The 16,804-nt window shown below is 42.6% G+C and overlaps 1 protein-coding gene across 6 annotated transcripts in view; it reads right to left on the reverse strand.

The window, feature by feature from the left end:
• Positions 1-8,659: 8,659 nt before the first annotated feature.
• Positions 8,660-16,804, reverse strand: part of UBASH3B (ubiquitin associated and SH3 domain containing B) — a 115,820-nt gene continuing 107,675 nt past the window's right edge. For all 6 annotated transcript variants that reach the window (XM_075604282.1, XM_075604280.1, XM_075604281.1 and 3 more), the window contains 3 exons: positions 15,832-15,938; positions 15,202-15,311; positions 8,660-9,039 (listed from right to left, as the gene is read on the reverse strand). In XM_075604282.1, coding sequence (XP_075460397.1) covers positions 8,902-9,039; positions 15,202-15,311; positions 15,832-15,938 — 355 coding nt within the window. In that variant the 3' untranslated portion in view covers positions 8,660-8,901. The remainder of the gene's footprint in view (positions 9,040-15,201; positions 15,312-15,831; positions 15,939-16,804) is intronic.

Raw genomic sequence — 16,804 nt, forward strand, 5'->3', positions numbered from 1 at the left:
ATTTTACTATTAGATTTATGTATTGTGCATGTTTTTCATATATTTGCTTTGTTTTTATGTTTTCATGTTTTTATGGTTGTATGCTGAGACACCATTACATTGGTACTAGTGCGCATGTCCATTTTGTTAAATATGTCACTGTGTCTTTAAATCGGGACTATTTATGTGCAGACATTCAGAGACTGAGGCACTACTTTTTTAACCCCTGAGGAAGGAAGCGCAGTCTTCCGAAACGCGTAGGGTGGTCCCAGGTATCACTGTGCGTTCCATACAGCGAATCTGATCCCCGCAAGCCGAGCTGTGCAGCTCCCTCACTGGAGCACTTTTGAATTCGCCGCCATTAGCTCCCCACTTCACTGCGAGGACCTGGTGTCATTGAGGTGTATTTCCTGTGACGCCGAGCGCTTCTGCGCATGTCTACACCACGGAGGACAGAGGGAAGGACTCCAAACTGCTCATTCTGCCCCTGTGAAGCTGGGATAGCTGCTACATCTACTGACTTCTCGGCAACCAGACGATCACACGTGGCAGACGCCTAGGAGACGGGCAGGAGCTGCACCGGTGTCGTATGAGAGGGGATACTCTCCAATTATCCACTGCCTGTTACCAGCTGGGCTCCGGTAAGCGGGCATTTCAGCTAGCTACAGGATACCATAGGGACTTCTCACATTGTGTGTTTTTAGTTGTACTGAACTATCAGTTATTATATTAAATGCCTTTTTTACTTTTCAGTCATCTGTTTGTCTCAGCATTTGTTAGTTTTAGTGTTTGTTAGTGGTGTCACTATTTGTGTGTTAATGTCATTTACTGTATTACACTATGTTTGTTTTTATTTTATTTTTACATGATTTGACCGCCTACACAAGGAGGGCTCTAGTGGACATCTACTTCCATCTGGCTGCTTTATATCCTTTTGTTTTGTGTGACTTGGGGCTTAGCGCCATAGAAATAACATATTCTTTCTCTATCATATCTGACCTTGGGTGTTAGAGTTATATCCCAGGCTGCTGGCCATTACCAGGTTATTTTATTAGCGCTACCTTTTCTGTTGTTTAGTATAACAATGTGGTAATCATGGTTGCGATACTCAGAACTTATCCATAACGGTGACCGCACTCATACAATGTAGCTTAGTACAGGAGGGCCCCGGGTATACGGCGGGTACCGTTCCAGGGGCCCGCCGTATAGTGAAAATCGCCGGAAAGCGGATCCGGCGATTTTCAGTTATGCACATGCGCAAACCGGCATTTTTCACCGTTCTGCGCATGCGCGACATATGGTCTGCGCACGCAAACTACGGTCTGCGAATGTGCGCCGGGCGCAACCGCCCATTCTATGCATGCGCGACTTAGGATACAACATGGCAACCCCCTTCTCGGTGCCACCGTATCGGCGGAGCGCCGAGAAGTGGGGCCCTGCTGTATAATACGTGTGGTCCCCTTATTCCTAGCAGAACACACACAGACAATTCTAACGCATTTACAGGCTTGCAGCCAGTAGTGGGCTGCAGAACTGACACTTTACATTTACCCACTATGACTCGGGAACCCTGTTACATGGCTTATACAGCTGATACATAGCATTACTCTCGCCCCCTTATCCCTGGGGGGAGAGACACAGGCATTTTGAATACATTTGCAGTATTACCAACCTTGCTGGGTTGCAGAGCTGGCACACTACAATTCCCAGTCTGGCTAAAGGTCACTCAACCGGGCATAATAACTTTATTAATGGTCTGGGTACCCCTTCACCGTCACAATACCTATTAAAATATAACCATTTATTAAAATATATTGTGTCCTGTCTTTTGTGTGATAAAGATGTAAGTTCCTATTCTGGTGTCAGGGATGGAGTGAGAGTATAATTCACCTACCCTCACTAGCCTCGTTCTTGGCCCACTTTAGAAAAATAACTTTTAAAACTTTTACACACTGCAAACATGCTATGCTTTATCACCTAGCTGGAGCATACCCTGAACCCCTTGACTAGGCTCAGAGTACCTGGGCATGTATCTGGGTACCTCTGCTATACTGGGAACACAGCCTACACTAGGGACTCCGTATATAGCTGCAGATATAGTTTAACCACTTCATACCCATTTACGTTGTCTGGATGATGTTGCAGCAGGAATCCTGGCGGTGAGTCGTAAGAACGTTTTCACAGTCAGTTTGGCGGAGTAATGTGCTTGGCTGTATCCGAGAATCTCACTGAATTCCCGGATACAACTTTTGGGGTATCCCATAACTCTGGAACCCCGATACATAGACACACCCTGTAAAGACTTTCTCCGACAAACCCACCCTGAAACGTACAGCCTTGAAATCTCCCAATTCCAGCACCCCAGTAAAGGCAAAAGACAAATAAATCTTTAATGTCGCAAAAGTGGCACACAGTCTCAGCAATGCATTTTCGACATCTGGATCCAAGAGCTGAAACTCTAGGACCCCCACACAAGGGTATGGGGTAACAAAGCAGACGACCTTTATTGATGAGCCTGGTTAACCCCTTCCCTGTCACAATACCCCCCCCCCCCCCTTGGTGCAGGAAACACTTCCAGCAATACTGCCAGGTAAGACACAGTGCTCCAATCCATACATGCCCAGTCCCTTCCCCCCAAAACCTAATGTAATCCTCCAGTCCTAATGTAAAGTGCTGTACCAACCCCCCCAAAAACAGAAGATACAGCACTGTATAATAATGGACTGTACAGACGTCATGGTATAATTATTTTTTTCTATTTCTTTTTTGCATGTGCATGTCTGGAGCTGGGCAAAGACAAAGTGCAGGAAATATCCCCTCTCCCCCCCCTGGTGCAGGAAACACTGCCAGATAAGACACAGTGCTCCAATCCATGCATGCCAAGTCCCTTCCCCCAACCCCCCCAAAACCTAATGTAAACCTCTAGTCCTAATGTAAACTGCTGTACGCCATGCCATGCATGCTTTGTCTCCTGCAATCCCCCAAGAAGCAGAAGAAACAGTACTGTATAATAATGGACTGTACTGGCATCATTGTTTAATAGTTTTTTCATGTGTAGGCACAATGTAGTCATAATGTACTGTTCCCCATGTCATGTCCTTTCTCCCCAAATACCCCAAAAATCAGGATTGCCTAATGTACGGTGCGATTGATAATATAAAATATTGTCTCTTTCTTTACAGGCCCAGATGTCCAAGAAGCACCAGCCATTTTGAAGAAGAAAAAGGCAAGATTGTAAATTTTGAAGAAGCGACGTTGTATTTTTGTATTATTCTTTTATCCTTTATTATCCTGCGCAAATAAACATTTTCATTCTTTAAATATACTTTCTGGTGTGTTCATGGTATTACTGTGTAGACACTTACTATACCTAAAGTTCGAAAGGCATTTACACATATAAAATTGTGTAATTGATATACTGTACAGAATACAGTATGTACAAAATACTATATAAATCTAGAAAATAGTGTTTTTTTACTATTTAGATACACTAAAAGCAGTAATGTACTAGTAGATATCTAGCGACTTCGTGAGGAAATGCACTGTATCTTACTGTACAGTAATTTAATTAGGAATATGACACGCATATGTGTTTCAACAAGGTTCCAATTTGACATACACTGTGCGGAATAAACATTTTACATTCGGAAGTAGAGGCGACATTGTATTTTTGTATTCTCCATTTTAACTTTATTATCCTGTACATATAAAACATTTAATTTGTTATAACAAAAAATTAAATACTGCTCAAAAAAGGTACTAATAATGTGGTTGTAACATATATACTGTATGTAACAGTGATAACAAAATGTGATCAAAATATAAAATGCATCAAGGTATAAAAACTTTTAACCTTATATTATGAAGTGGAAGGTCTGCTGCTCGTCAATAATGGTGTCTCAACACCATAGATCACATGAAAAGAAAAAAAAGAGAGCGCACAAACTCCCATATTGTGAAATAGTAAATTATATTATAAACAATTCAAGTGGTATTGATATGCATGTACAGCAAGAAAAATTAGTTGGACAGGGCATGTTTAGGGTACATGTTACCGCTCAGCTCGTCAAACAGGATCGTCTGATAAGTATCAGCTGTGCTTCACGGCTCTCTTGCTTCAGTTGTTTCAAGCAGTCATCAGCCAATCTATAGAGAGCTCCGATAGGGACACGTCTGCTTGCTAGAAGTTCCACGAGTATAGTTTCCTTTGTAGAGCGGCAACAAACAGTTTCTGTTACACTCCTACGCGATTCGTCAGTAGAACCAGTAGATCCCTGATGAAGTTGGTTCTACTGACGAAACGCGTAGGAGTGTAACAGAAACTAGTAGTTCATAGAAATTTTTGTAAATCTATATACAATTCAATTTTTTTTGGATCCCTTGGTGCAAATGATAAACCCTTTTTTAACACCTCAAATAAAGGGAGATCTATTCTTGATGATGACAGGTTACAAATTCCATGGGATACTCTGACTCAGGGTATCTCACTTTGTTGGTGGATTTTCTCCCCCCTCTCTTACCTCTTCGGAATATATTTTTCTCATCAGAGATAAGGGCAATGATGCCGAGGGGGGGTTGTCCAGTTCCCAACTTGATCTCCTGCGTCTTTTGTTTTCTGTTTTGAGAAAAATATGGGTCCCATCATTATCACTATCACTGCATGCCTCATTTAGTTTTTGGAAACTATTAGCTACTGGTAATTCAAACTAAATGTTTTTCACTAGTCATATTAATTTCCTCTCTGATTTTATGGTGTTTTTTTATTATTTCTATTATCCTCATGTCTACCATTCTTTCCTACCGTAGACCAATTCTCATCTCGGTTTTATCTCTATTACCAAGATATCTTGAGATATTCTCCCTTTCACAGCCATCATTAGAATCCTGTTTATATTTAGGATTATAACCCTTTGGATTCTGGATGGGGCTTCAGGGATCATTGCTTTCGGATAAGCACCTGATATATTTTCCCTTTGTCGGTCCTGTTTGGGCCCGCCAGGTTTAGGAGTGTGAGAATATTTATTCTTTGACCGAATATCTGTGTCTCTAAGGTTCCAATTCTTTTGTTTATTGAGGGCACAGTCAGTTTTATCCCTTAGGAAGTTTTTGTTTTTACCATCATTATCCCATTTTCATATTGCACGCACTTTGAGACAGGGTAATAGAGATCTTTTCTTGTTGAAAAGAGAACAAATGGATTTATACTTCTGAATCAAAGTACCCAAAATGTTTAATGAACTTATAGAATTTACACCGTTTCTAAGATCATTTGTGTACCTATGTAGCCAGGTATCCTTCTTGGCTACTAATCTGCCCTGCCTAACACATAAACCCTGGTACCAGTGCAGGCAGTGTTAGGGTTAATATCGGGTTACCCCTGCAGTAAGCAGGTCCCTTGAGTAACAGGGGCGGGACTAGGCCTGTGTTCTGCCCCACCAGGGGCTCAGACATAAGGAGTCTGGTTCTAGGGAGCGTGGAGTCAGGGCTCGGACCACCTTCCATCCCCTCCCTCAGGGGAATGGGACAACTACCCTTCATCCCACCAGGGGAGGAGGGAAGAGCAGAGAATAGACCCTTGGGGACTCAAGCCTCCTGGGTTGATTCCAGGGACCATCCAGAGGAGGGAAGAGAAGTGAACCATGTATGCTGTTACCCTGTTGTGTGAAGAATAAAGCCGTTCCAGTTATATATATTCCGACCTGAAACTGCAATTAATCAGGGAGAGTATTCAAAGAGGGTTCTCCTGCAAGGATTGCATTCAGTGCTACTGGATCCTGCTGGAGGTGGAGGCGCCGCACCAGTGAGAAAGAACCAACCATCACCTCAAAAGCCTGTTTTGTCTTCCCCATTAACAACGGTGGAAACTCAGCGATTCTGTGAGCCAGCAGGTGAGCAGCACAAAACACACCGTGTAATAGGGACATCTCCCAGAGGGTGGTGGAAAACTTGTTACACCTACTTGCCCGATAGAAAATATTTAAAACATTTAAGCATTGATTTTGTATTTGGTTTTTAAATGTATGTGTTTTTTAGTAGTATATGTATGGTTTTGTTGATGATTAATTGTATCATTGATGTAAGTGCGGTGTCATGCTTTGTGTCATTCTTCCCATTTTTAACATATTTGGGGTAATATTTTCACTATCATTGCCCTCCAAGGTATCAGTGCTTTTAGAAATGGACTGATCCTATTGTTTGCTGGAGCTTCTTAATGCATGTGAGCAGCCTCAAACTTTCCCCCTGACGAAGTACACTGTTGCCGAACATGTTGAGGTCATGAGAGGCTGCTCAATGCGCACATCCATTGGCTGGAACAGAGAAGCCAGGGAGTTTGAGCGGAGAAGAGATCTCCGAGTGCTGATGCATAAGCCCCAGCAATGATTACCTGCTCTGTTACTCCTGGTCAGTACCTTTTCCCCTCAGTGTGAATTTACGTCCAGTCACTGTGTTGTTACCAAACTGTATTAAGGTGTTTATTGCCAGTTTGATTAATCTAGTGACTATTTAGTCTGTGTATTTGTGTTTGTCTTGTACCTGCAATAAGGAGAGAATGGATACCCCGTTGGGGGGGCTGTTACACCTTTTATCCTGTTGTACACTATTAGAATATGGTCTTTTGACAAACCATTACATTTTTTTTATTATATATTTTATTTTATTATTAATCCCTGGTGCGCTTTGTGTACATTCTTTATATTATATGGGCATGATGTACCACTGTGCCAATCAATTGGTTTCTTGGCATTTGTAATGGTTTTTTTTTTCTATATACAGTAATTTGGGGCCTTTTTTTTTTAGGTTACCCATTTATTGCTATATATTTATATGGGCACTCTTTAACACTGTGCCAATCAATGGGTAGTGTCCCTGGGGTGGGTGATTAGGCCTCCCGGTGGGTAGTGGGGGAGGGAGGGTTAACCCCTTAATTACTATAGTGGGTACTAACCAATAAGGTTATTAAGGGGCTAGGGGCCATTAGATTGTATTTGTTTTATTGTACTGTTGCTGACAACAGAGGACAAGGACGGTGATGAGGATGATAACAGCCTTCATCCTGGCAGGGTTCAGTGCAAGCATTATTTACTTTATGCTGGCTGATGTTTTATTTTATATGGGCAAATGCACTATTATCCATAGCTGGATAATAGTAATTTTGCCCATTACTGTACTGTATGTGTTAGGGGAGAATTTAAACATCGCCACCGGGACACCGGCACCCCATAATGGGTCCTGTAACTCGGGAAGTAGGGGGTACCCGGACCTGAAATCAATTAAAACCACTGTGATTTCCTGTTAGAGTCACGCAGCTAGAGTGATTGATTCAGTCTCTCTCTTACTGTGCGTCTCTTACAGGCAGGTAGACCCCGGTAGGATTCACACAGCAAGGACCCCTGCTGTGTTAATCCGATGGGCCATTATAGTTTGCGTCGGTCAAACTCAAGAGATATTGCGGCATAGTGCAGTTTTCATCTTGAGATGTGGTCGAGTGTTGGTGACTGCATCTGTAACTGCCAAAAGTTGACAGACTAATCTAGAAAACCATATTACATGTATGCTGTATATTGCTTCTACATAATTAGATGTATGGAATACATTAACTTTGCATTGACTGCTTTGATAACTTTATGTAAACCAACACTTTCTAATACAGTATACTGCTTTCTAGAGATGTGTAAAATGATTGCCAAAGTTTCTGAACCATGTAAAACTTTCATTTTTTTTTTTAATGTAATGATCATTTTAAAAATTCTGTCTAAATTACTGTATGTTTTTTATGTTATATGCCATGACCTACTGAAATACAAGATTGGTCAAATTCTAGGGAAAATGGTGAATGTCGCAACATATCAGCCATTTTTAAGAAATCTGAACATTTTAAATAATCTCACCAAAAATGCACAATTTACTGAAAAGTTTTCAGAAAAGCACAATGCAGGTCTATTTAATGGAAATATTGTACCTTGCGCAATACTTACTGTATCGCATAAATGCATAGGTTATATTTATGCACAGACATCCAATTTGAAGCACACTTCGGAACCAACTCATACATGCAGACACAGCAAGCATAATTTGATGGCAGAAGCAATGATTAAAAATAGCAACTACTTTTAGCCCCTGACATAGTAAATGGAGTTCATCCTCCTACCTTATACTGTGAATTTTCATGTTAGTTATTGTTCTACATATACAGTACTATATATCTTCATATTCTGGTGTGGGAGGTGTGTTTGGGTTACAATTCATGGTAATCACTCTACTAAAAGAATTCAAAATCATGTTTAGTTTATTTGAGGTGGTCTGCATGGCATTGGAAAAAGCATAATCAGAATGCTGAATACTCACTGTTTTCTAAATATATCACCATCCCATGTAACTGTACCACTTATCAATTTCATGTAATTAGCACCATTAACATGTAGATGCAGGGCTCCTCAAGTCCAGTCCATGAGAACCAAAAGGGAAGGTTTTTAGGATTTCTCTAATTAACAGTTAAGTAATACATCAACATTTCTATGATCATTACTAAAACAACTAGCTTAAATATGAGTTGCCTGCTGGTGGCTGACTGAATTTTGGGAGGCAAGCAAAGTGAGTTATGTGCCGTTTAATTCTCATAAAATGGTTGCACATGCATGTGTTACTGTATTTATAGTTTATCACACAAAGCTAGAACAAGTAAGTTTTTATATAGGTTTAATTTAGAAGCATATAATTAAAGATTTGCAACAAAAAATACATATTGTTTAATTCTCACATATACATATAAGCAAAACAGGTGTTCTATTTAACATATTGTTTTATTTGGGCTAGCATTATGATGCTTAGCCTACATTTGAATTTAAGAGAGATATGTTAGAACATTTCATAGAGATGTACTTTCTATTATTCTCTACTATGAAAAGCAACCATTTCCTTTGCTCATTCTTGAAGTAAGGTTTCTCTCCAGTTAAAGCCACCCGTTGGTCCATGAGTAAGAGGAAGAATAGGGGGATCAATTAGCTGCCAAAGGCCAGAGTCTCCTAGTTCTTCACAGCAACAAAACCCCAAGTAAGGAATCTGTAAAAATATAAAAAATAAGCAGTGGTATGATTAAGAGCACTTTAATTTTAATCAATCTAATTGCCCTAATTTGAGTTATTTTATATTATTAACCCTTTATTAAAATCTTTATAAATGATTTATTTTACTAAAGTTAAGTGGACTTTCAGTTATTGATATGAATAATGCCTTTGAAAGACCTTTAAAAAGCTGTTTTGTAACTGTATTTCTGTGGGTTATTGCATGTATGGATTTACATGTACATTAAGCTTAGCGTGAACACATTATGATGCCTTGTAACAAATTAGTCTTTGGATCAAAAGTCACTTCACTGAAAAGCCCAGATACACAAACCTCCATTAACCTAGGGCTCAAAATGTCATATTATCAAAATTACCAATGAACATTATAATTCCCTGATGTTATCCACAAAGTTAAATATAGACAAAACAATGTCCGTTATTGATCTTATTAGCATAGAGTTAATGGCATGTTAGGTTAGCACAGCACAACATTGCATCAAACATCAACATAAATCTGACTTTTACAATTTGCACTATTGTGTGTGTGTGTGTGTGTGTGTGTGTGTGTGTGTGTGTGTGTGTGTGTGTGTGTGTGTGTGTGTGTGTGTGTGTGTGTGTGTGTGTGTGTGTGTGTGTGTGTGTGTGTGTGTATATATATACATATATACACAGAGCTTCAATAATCAAAAATGAATAGACGATACCGTTCTGTGGCTAACGAAATGCTTTTATTTGTGTGAGCTTTCGAGATACACTGATCTCTTCTTCCGGCAGGGGTTACAATGAATAAAGCAAGCAAAGGGTTTACTTAAAAACAGTGTCTCTTGGAATGTTATCTGTGCTTATCCCTCCCTGTGTGTAGATGGATTTATGGCTAGAGGTGTTAAATGGTCCCTGAATGTTAGTGATGTAAGAGAGAGAGTGTGTGAGTGTGAGTGTGTAAATATAAATGAATAAAGAGCCCACAGTGTATACAGCGCTTTACAAAAGGTGTGTGGACTGGGAGTGTATATCAAAGGTGTGGGTAGGTGTGGAAATTTGAGAGTGTTGCACTACTAAAAGTGTGTGTAGATACTATGTGGTCCCTATTGGTATATAGGGATGGAATAACATGGAGTATTTGTATGTGTATTTGTGTATATATATATATATATATATATACACACATTTGTGTACATATATATACATATATATACATATATACATTTGTGTATATATATATATACACACACTGTAGATTTTTTTTTGAATTGTGTATCAACTAATAAAAATCAATCTGAAGCCTGTGTGTGTGTGTATATATATATATACACACACACACACACACACACAGGCTTCAGATTGATTTTTATTAGTTGATACACAATTCAAAAAAAAATCTACAGTAGGTTTGCACTTATTTTGCAGCTGGGAGACTACGACACTACTAAGAACAACATGTAGCTATACTTTTCAGTTCTAATTATGAGCACAGATGTTTGAGAATGTGACACAAAAAAGTGAAAAGTTTAAAGCATATTAAATTGTGTACAATAGGCTAAGCTTTTGTTAAAAAAATTTAAACAAAAATGGCTGTTACATGTTTGGAGGGGATTTTTAGCTTTAACACAAAGCTAAAAATGGTGTATGCTTGTTGAAGTAAAGAGAAAGCAAACTATGAAAAGTTTTTATACAAACATGTTTAGCAGATTGCATCAGGCTAATCTACCACAAACTCCATCATGTAGAAAGGTACTGTAACTACGGCTAAGATTCACAAATCTCTGTTATTGACTTAAATTCCTGCGTTAACTATAACAGAGCACTGTGGATAGACTTTGTTAGAGGGAACGTCTCTTTTGTATATGATCACCACTGTAAAACACTCTCACTGAAATAGAAGTGGTGCATGTGGATAAAAGAATCTCCACTGATTCTCAAAAACATATACGTGAATGGGAACCCACAACATTCAAATATAACAAGATAACACAAAAAAGCACAGAAAGAATGTTTCTATTTGCACACAATGTATTTGAATAAAGCGATATATCTCAGATAATGCTGAAAACAGTGTTCCATATTCCCCACTTGCTTTTTTGAACAAAAACTGTGGGAAAATATAATAAGGGGACACTTTAAGGTGACACAAACTACAAATCACCATTAGAAACACTGTCATGTGAGCCTAAATCTAATCATAAATGCCAGGACGTATCCATGAATATATACTGTACTAGCTGAGAGACCCGGCGTTGCCCGGGATGTAATTTTAGGGGGGCGGACGACAGGGTTGGGCTTCCCCCGGGTGACTGGGTGACTGATTGAATGGGTGGGTGACTGGGTGACTGACTGAATGGGTGGGTGACTGAATGGGTGGGTGGGTGACTGAATGGGTGGGTGACTGGGTGACTGACTGAATGGGTGGGTGACTGAGTGGGTGGGTGACTGAGTGAGTGGGTGACTGAGTGAGTGGGTGGGTGACTGAGTGGGTGGGTGACTGAGTGGGTGGGTGACTGAGTGAGTGGGTGGGTGACTGAGTGGGTGGGTGACTGAGTGGGTGGGTGGGTGACTTAGTGGGTGGGTGAGTGAGTGGGTGGGTGACTGAGTGAGTGGGTGGGTGACTGAGTGAGTGGGTGGGTGACTGAGTGAGTGGGTGACTGGGTGAAAGTGGGTGACTGGGTGAAAGTGACTGGGTAAGTGGGTGGGTGTGTGGGTGACTGGGTGGGTGGGTGTGTGGGTGTGTGGGTGACTGGGTGGGTGGGTGGGTGTGTGGGTGACTGAGTGAGTGGGTGGGTGACTGAGTGAGTGGGTGGGTGACTGAGTGAGTGGGTGGGTGACTACGTGAGTGGGTGGGTGGGTGACTGAGTGAGTGGGTGGGTGGGTGACTGAGTGAGTGGGTGGGTGGGTGACTGAGTGAGTGGGTGGGTGACTGAGTTGACTGAGTGGGTGGGTGAGTGGGTGACTGGGTGAAAGTGACTGGGTGGGTGTGTGGGTGACTGGGTGGGTGTGTGGGTGACAGTGCGTGGGTGGGAGACGGTGGGTGACTTACCTTGACCCCGTGGTATCTGGCTGGGGCAGGAGGTGAGTTCGGGAAGCTGGCGGGGGGGGCAAGAGTGGCAGGAGGCCCGCGCCGCGCTTACCCTCCGTCCGGGAGCCGGTGCACGTGAGGAGGAGGCCCGCGCCGCATTTACCCTCCTTCCGGGAGCCGGTGCACGTGAGAGGAAGGCCCGCGCCGCGCTTACCCTCCGTCCGTGAGCCGGTGCACGTGAGGAGGAGGCCCGCACCGCGCTTACCCTCCGTCTGGGAGCCGGTGCACGTGAGGAGGAGGCCCGCGCCGCGCTTCCCCTCCGTCTGGGAGCCGGTGCACGTGAGGAGGAGGCCCGCGCCGCGCTTACCCTCCGTCTGGGAGCTGGTGCACGTGAGGAGGAGGCCCGCGCCGCGCTTCCCCTCCGTCTGGGAGCCGGTGCACGTGAGGAGGAGGCCCGCGCCACGCTTCCCCTCTCCGGGAGCCGGCGCACGTGAGGGGGAGTGCAGGAGGCCTGGGCCGCGCTTCCCCTCCGTTCCTCGTTGTGAGCAAGGGGGGAGGAGCCTGGAGTTTGCTGCTGAGCAGGAGGGCCGCGCTTCCCCTCTCCAGGAGCCGGCGCACGTGAGGGGGAGTGCAGGAGGCCCGGGCCGCGCCGCGCTTTTCCTCATTGTGAGCGAGGGGGGAGGAGCCTGGAGTTTGCTGCTGAGCAGGAGGGCCGCGCTTCCCCTCTCCGGGAGCGGCGCGCGGTGAGGGTGATGGTGCGACTGGGGATATTGCGGAGCGTGGGGATTTGGGTGAGGTGGGGAGGGGGGAGAGAGTGAGGGGCACTGGGAGAGGAGGGGCACCAGGAGAGGAGGGGTGGGGGTGTGGAAGGTGAGCTGCGGTCCAACTGACGGGGGAGAGTGAGGCCAAGCAACAGTGTGTGTGTGTGTGTGTGTGTGTGTGTGTGTGTGTGTGTGTGTGTGTGTGTGTGTGTGTGTGTGTCATCACTCCGCCTCAGGCCAATGAGAGGTGTGGGGGCAGGCGGCCCAAGGGACCAATGAGATTTCCCCTAGGGACACAGGAAGATGCAGACAGGCATACAGTGCTTTCACAAATATATAATAAGATATGGTAAAATAGCTGTCCAATCAAAGGGTGTCATGGGAAAACAGGGTTATTAACACACCTTTTCCTACCGGGATCATTTGATTGAGCAAGACACAACAGTAAAATAAATTGTAATTTATTCCAGCATTTAACATACACATAAAGTAACACAATTTACACTGAACACACACTTACAGGTAACGGGGCTAATGAAATAACTTTTCCTTAAACCGAAAAGTTCACAAACGACCTCTGTAGAAGCCCTTTCCAATGACCGGGAGGTACTCGCGAAAGTCCTGGAAAGCAATTCGGCATACAATCCCAGCCACGACCGCTTTGTCCTCAACAAGCGGGACTTCAAAGATTTTGACTCGCGTTTATTCCTTACGGAGCATCTTTGATGGTTTGGCGCTTGGAGTCTGGGGTCCTGATTCGCTGCAAGGTTTCGTATAGGTTTTATAGTCCCATTCCGAATCTACTACAAGCAATTAGCGCGTGGGAATTCTCCTGCCAGCCTTTAACCGATTTGCCGGTACTCTGAAGCCGGGTGGGCACCGATTTGGATTCTGCTAAAGGGCATGCGCCAACTTGGCACCTCTGCCCCATGGCATATCGATCCCACCTGCTGTCCAGGCTCTGCAGAGTCTGGGGAAGGGCAAATGGTTGCCGGATAGCCCTTTTTTAGCCCAGGACGGAGGTACTCAGGTGTAACTACAGTACTCATCCTGTTCTAACACCTTGGCATCCCTGAGGCATTCAACTCCGGGTCTCGAGTAGACTCAGTAGCGACAAGCTTGGTAGCCATCTGGTATCTCGGTCTCTCTTGTGTTCCCACGTCCCTGTCTCTGCCTTGTGCCTTCTGCTTTTCTTATCCTTTTGCTGCTTGCCTCCCTGTGTACGGTCCCAGCTAGACTTTGGACCCTGCTCTGGATTATCGACCCCGGCTTGCCTTAGACCATCCGACCTTCTCCATTGTAGACCACGGCAAATGGACTATCTACTAATCCAAGCCTTGACCACAGCATTTCAGACTCTTAACTATCCTCCTGGACGCTACCCACGACCTTGGCCAGTATCACAATTAACCCACTGTCTCCAACCCAGACCCGGCGATCTTGACTATCCACCCTGCATGCGTGCCTCTGCTGCTGTGGGTGCGCAGTTCTATACTTTCCCACCTCAGTACCGGGGTCCCGCCTTGTTCGTGGTGAGCGCAAGCGTTACAGCAAACATACCAAATTCTGTTGGAACTTCTTTTTGTTTTCACAATGCTGCGATCTCGTTGCCATTGCAAAATGAGCAACCAATTTACTCTCTACCCTGGCTAGACCTGGTAAACTAAGTCTTTTAAAGTAATAAAAAGAGAACAGCAGCGCACATCCAAAAGGAAGCCAGGTTTTGAAGAAGTATTACAAAAATCTTTATTTAATTAAAGTGCTTTATCAAGGCTTTTTACCGAGGGCAGTGCGAAATGCGTAGGGGTGTCTCACACATCCTGTGGATGATGTTTTATCATTAAATAAAGATTTTCTAAATACTTTTTTAAAACCTGGCTCCCTTTTGGTTGTGCACGGTTGTTCTCTTTTTATACATCTGGACTTGCTCACTTGCAGCGGATCTTGCCCACAAGAACAGGAATAGGCTCTAGGAGTGGGAAACGATACTTATTTCAAAGCAATCTACAGAAGAATCAACTGAACAAAGAGGTAATGTGAGCAATTTGTGTCTATTGAAGATTATTATTACATGATGCACTCCCAATGAGGCAACAGCGTTGAGAACAATCCTCATTTACTGTTTCCTTCACTAACAATCAATGCAGGACATCTCACTTATCATACCTATTACCCACTCCATGCAAGAATACATCTATTTTGTGATTCATTTATTCTTTATTATTGACTTTTTAAACCACTTTTGAATACACTTTTAAAGTAATACCATGTATTCTGATTTCTGAAGTTATCATGCAACCCTAGCCTTTGATGTGGTTCAATGGGCAGTATTAACAACATAAAGCCCGATCAGATTCTAAGACAGATTTGTATTCATGATGGTTACCTTTCTGACCAGCTGTACGAAGTCCTTGGAGTTTCGAGGTGTAAGTCCTTGAAGCTGCCGTGTGCATGCTTCTAGTGAAGAAGCATGCGCTACTATCAAAATGTTGTTACCTGAAAGCAATAATAACAGGTAATATGTAAATTATTGTTTGCTTTGGAGATAAAATGTTCTCTCCTCAACTCATTTACACAAAGTGTATGTTTGTGTATGTGCAGGGCTCGACAGATGCACTCACCCACTCGCCTGGGCCGAGTGCATTTTGTCCGATGTTGAGTGCTTACCTGCAGCGTCTCCTGGCATTCTCCGTCTTCTCCCCTGCAACTTTGACTGTTTCCCCTGCAGGTTCTGTTAAAATGGCTGTGCGCTGTCAAATGACACTGCGTCGCCATGACAATGGGACGCTATGTCACGTTGCCAGGAGCTGCAGGGGAATCAGTGTATGTATATGTTTATGTATATGTATATACTGTATGTCAAAAGGGCCTCCAGTGTGCCGGCTCTTACCACATATGTTGTACGTTAATAGGGCACTTAAGCGGTTAAGGAAACCAATTATTATTTTCATTTTTGATCTAAGCAGGGCTATACTATGAAAAGCTTAGGATCTAAATATGTTTAAATATGACTTACCTTTGCTTTCACATTCACTTAGAATGTCCTTTGTAACTTGGAAGCTTCTACTCATATATGTATCAAATGATTCGGAAACTGCTAGTTTGCTGACAGGTATGTGAGGTCTAAAAAAAAAATTGCTATGATTAAAGTATATACTTAAAAATTAAATCTGTGAATTTTGTGGAATATATCAGATGTACATTAGTTCATTAAATGACATCAAAACCTACAACAAATCTGGGGCGTTGACTCTTGCCCTTTTCTGTGTTTCTTGTTTAATTATATAAGTAAAGTGAACACTGAAGCACACAAATGTGATAGTGAGTAGATATCAACATATGTGACAGTAGGTTAAAAAACAATAATATTTAATGTGTGTTCATCACTGACTAAAACTCTGAAATATAAGAAAGGATATAGTGCTAAATATCTATTTGACAATTTTGAAATGTAAGATTTAAGCACCAGAGATGTAAATAGGAAATCCTTTCCTTGTATACTGTATAGATATATCAGATAATGTGGTCTCCTGCTCAGAGAATTGGATGGCTCAGCTTCACAAATCTAGAGATACAAACACAAAAAAAGAGTGCAAAGCTCTCATAGTAAAATAATTTATATTCAATTTGTTCATGAAAAGGTATTGTATATACAGCAGTATTTTAAAAAATAAATCAAACTTATCGTGAGAGGAAGACTTTTACAACAAATACTTCACATGAGATTTGTAATATTAACTTCTGCATATCGTGTACCACCACCTTTGACATTTATCTCCTTGAATGTCCCTGTGATCTAAAATAAATAGGGAGGACCAAAAGACAACCCAGGAGGAGACTCCTCGAACATGCACGCAACATCAAAATAGGATTCGAGAAACTTAGTGTCACGCCATTTTAAAATACACAATAATCAGGACTCTTTTCTCGTACAGTACAAAAGAATTTAAGTAATCAAGATCAATAGACGAGGTGGTGATCGGGAGAAG

This window comes from Ascaphus truei, chromosome 6 (genome assembly GCF_040206685.1).
Source record: "Ascaphus truei isolate aAscTru1 chromosome 6, aAscTru1.hap1, whole genome shotgun sequence".
NCBI lineage: Eukaryota > Metazoa > Chordata > Amphibia > Anura > Ascaphidae > Ascaphus > Ascaphus truei.